At 37.1% G+C, this 2,535-nt stretch overlaps 1 protein-coding gene across 1 annotated transcript in view; it reads right to left on the bottom strand.

The window, feature by feature from the left end:
• LOC108573723 (phosphatase and actin regulator 2-like) overlaps positions 1-2,535 on the bottom strand; it is a 140,121-nt gene that overhangs the window by 6,223 nt on the left and 131,363 nt on the right. The window contains exons 2-3 of the mRNA XM_017936195.1: positions 595-759; positions 341-439 (exon numbers count right to left, since the gene is read on the bottom strand). Coding sequence (XP_017791684.1) covers positions 341-439; positions 595-759 — 264 coding nt within the window. The remainder of the gene's footprint in view (positions 1-340; positions 440-594; positions 760-2,535) is intronic.

The following is a 2,535-nucleotide window of genomic DNA, read 5'->3' on the forward strand; positions in this document are numbered from 1 at the left end:
ATGGCTCTGAAATATTCAAATTCAAGAAAACAGCACTATCTACTGCAGTTTTAACAATTTTAATTTCTAATCAATCGGCAATCTTGAAACATTGCATTCTTCGCTATTTGCCAGAAATATTTCTTTTACAGAATTACGAAATTCTCAAATACTCGTACTTCGTATTCAAAAATTTTCAATCCTCTAACACTTGCAACAATATTACCATATTTCGACCACGAATAGAAAATTCCGATATAACCCGCTCAAACCGTCCACGTAAATAAAACATTTGATGGTTCAATTTCAACAGAGGATTTTCCATCGAGCTGGTAGCAGATGGTAAAACAGTAAAACTCACCATTTTCCGGAAACGACGTGGACCTTATGACGGGCAGCAGGATTCCTTTTTGTACCAACTCGTCTCTGCTAGCTCGTACAGAGATTTTCCTCTCGAGCGCTGCAATCGCGTGAAACAACCCCTGGTTAACACCCTTGCTCATCGATAAACCTCCAAATCAATACTATTACTAACAATTCAACACAGAAAAAAAAAACAAGTATCTCATTTTTTCAATTTATCGTAAAATTTCTTTCTAATAGGAAAATACTTACACAATGAGGCAGCCTCAAATTTATCCGATTTCTTTTTCCGTTTCCACTTCCACGGTTTGAAGAGTCTACCGAGGGCTGAAAATTTGCTTTTCCTTTCGAGAGGTGGTGTCCTCGCCCCTGAGCCCAAACTATTTGTCCGCAAGGCCGCCCCATTTTGCTTTTTCGCTGCAACAGACAAACGGAAAGACGCGGTTAATTATTTGTATAAAATAAAACGAGTTATTTTATAAAAAAAATTAACTGTTTCGCTAATACAGATGTGATAAATAGGACGTAAAAAGATTTTGTAGTGTTTTCAACGATAGAAGAAAATTGATCGATCTTAAATCGCAGGATCTCGTTGAAATTGAAACGATTGTTGGTAAAAAAAAGGTACTGCAAGCACATAAACGTTTGAGTTCGCTTTATCGACTTGGGATACGCTTCCCAGATTTCCCTAGTTTTCCACGGAAAAGCGAAGGTCTCTACGTTACCGACGAGGGATGGAACAACCCCTAGAAAGCACGTTTACCACCGTGAAGCCAGCAAATCGATCGCTCTAACGACACTAATTACCACGGAAATATTGATATCGGTCGCTGAATTGCTTCGATTCAAAACGAATTTTCCGCACGTGTTTGCTTTGAAAGAAAAATCACATCGATAGAAGTGAACAAAGTAACGAACCGATAAATACAATTGCACGAATAAATTGAATTTTTCATAACAGAGAAACTATTTGGAGGAAAAAGAGTAAAGTAATAAAAAATATTCGAAAAGTAGATTGAATATCGCGATAATAAAAGATTCATACAGTGAAACGCTGACAGCACAGTTTTTCTCTCAAGAGAAGGAAAGATCAATTCGTACTTTCTACTGAAACTTCTTGAGAAAAATTTTCCAACCAAGTTTTATTGGCACTTGTTCCTTCCGCAGTTTCCAGAGAGAAAAAGTCTGGTAGAAATTCGTACGAAGGGAAAACGCATTACGTGCGACGATAATGCGATGAAAGACGACTTTCATCTCACCGGAAGTGGACCTTATTTTCTGGGGTTATCGTCCATCTCGAGAGGTGGAACAGTGTTTACAACTGTTGGACGAATATTTGCTGAGAATCTGGTATTGAACGTGGCCAAAGTTCTCTCTCTCTTTCTCTATCATGATTCGGTTTCTCTTAACTCATTGTTAGACGGCCATGTCGATGTCACCATAAAATCAATAACCGACACCGTGGCCCCATGGATATTTAATGGCTGTGTCGTGTCCCATAAAAATTGGATTCTGCATGGAAACTTGATATACGTGGATTTCATAAATTTTCAATTACGATAGTGAGATTTTTCATAATTGAAAATTGTGAAAAATTGATCAGAGAAACATAGTACGTCGTGTCCCATAAAAATAGGATTTTGCATGGAAACATGAAATACAGTATATTCTCCACAAGTGTCAGACCGCAAGGAAGCTAAACCTGACACTCGTAGAGTCAGGGACTACGTTTTCGAGCCACGCGCCGGCCTATGTAGTTCGCCAAACGTAGACAAGGACAACGAATAAAAGATAAGCATGAAACGTGAGTCCAGGCAACCAAGTGATTTAAATATCAACTTTTTTAATTTTACGTTTTTTTATACCGAAATTTTTCTTAACATATTGATGAGATTTTTCTGATGAAAATGACATAAAACACGACATAATTTGAACAACAATTACTTATTAACACGTTCACTGCTATGACGTTCAAAATTTTTAGTTGACAACGTTTATTTTATTTTAATTATTCTAAACATTTGAGGCACTCCAGTCACTGATGACCACCATGGCCATATTGAGGAAACAATCTAACGTTAATACTTATTGAGTGATTAATTTAATTTCATAATATATCCCTTTAGCGAGCCACCGTTTGGTTGCCAATTGTTTATCACATAGAGACGGCCTACATCCACGTAAAAAAAAAAA

The sequence above is a fragment of the Habropoda laboriosa genome, unplaced genomic scaffold (assembly GCF_001263275.1).
Source record: "Habropoda laboriosa isolate 0110345459 unplaced genomic scaffold, ASM126327v1 scaffold126, whole genome shotgun sequence".
NCBI classification, from domain to species: Eukaryota; Metazoa; Arthropoda; class Insecta; order Hymenoptera; family Apidae; genus Habropoda; species Habropoda laboriosa.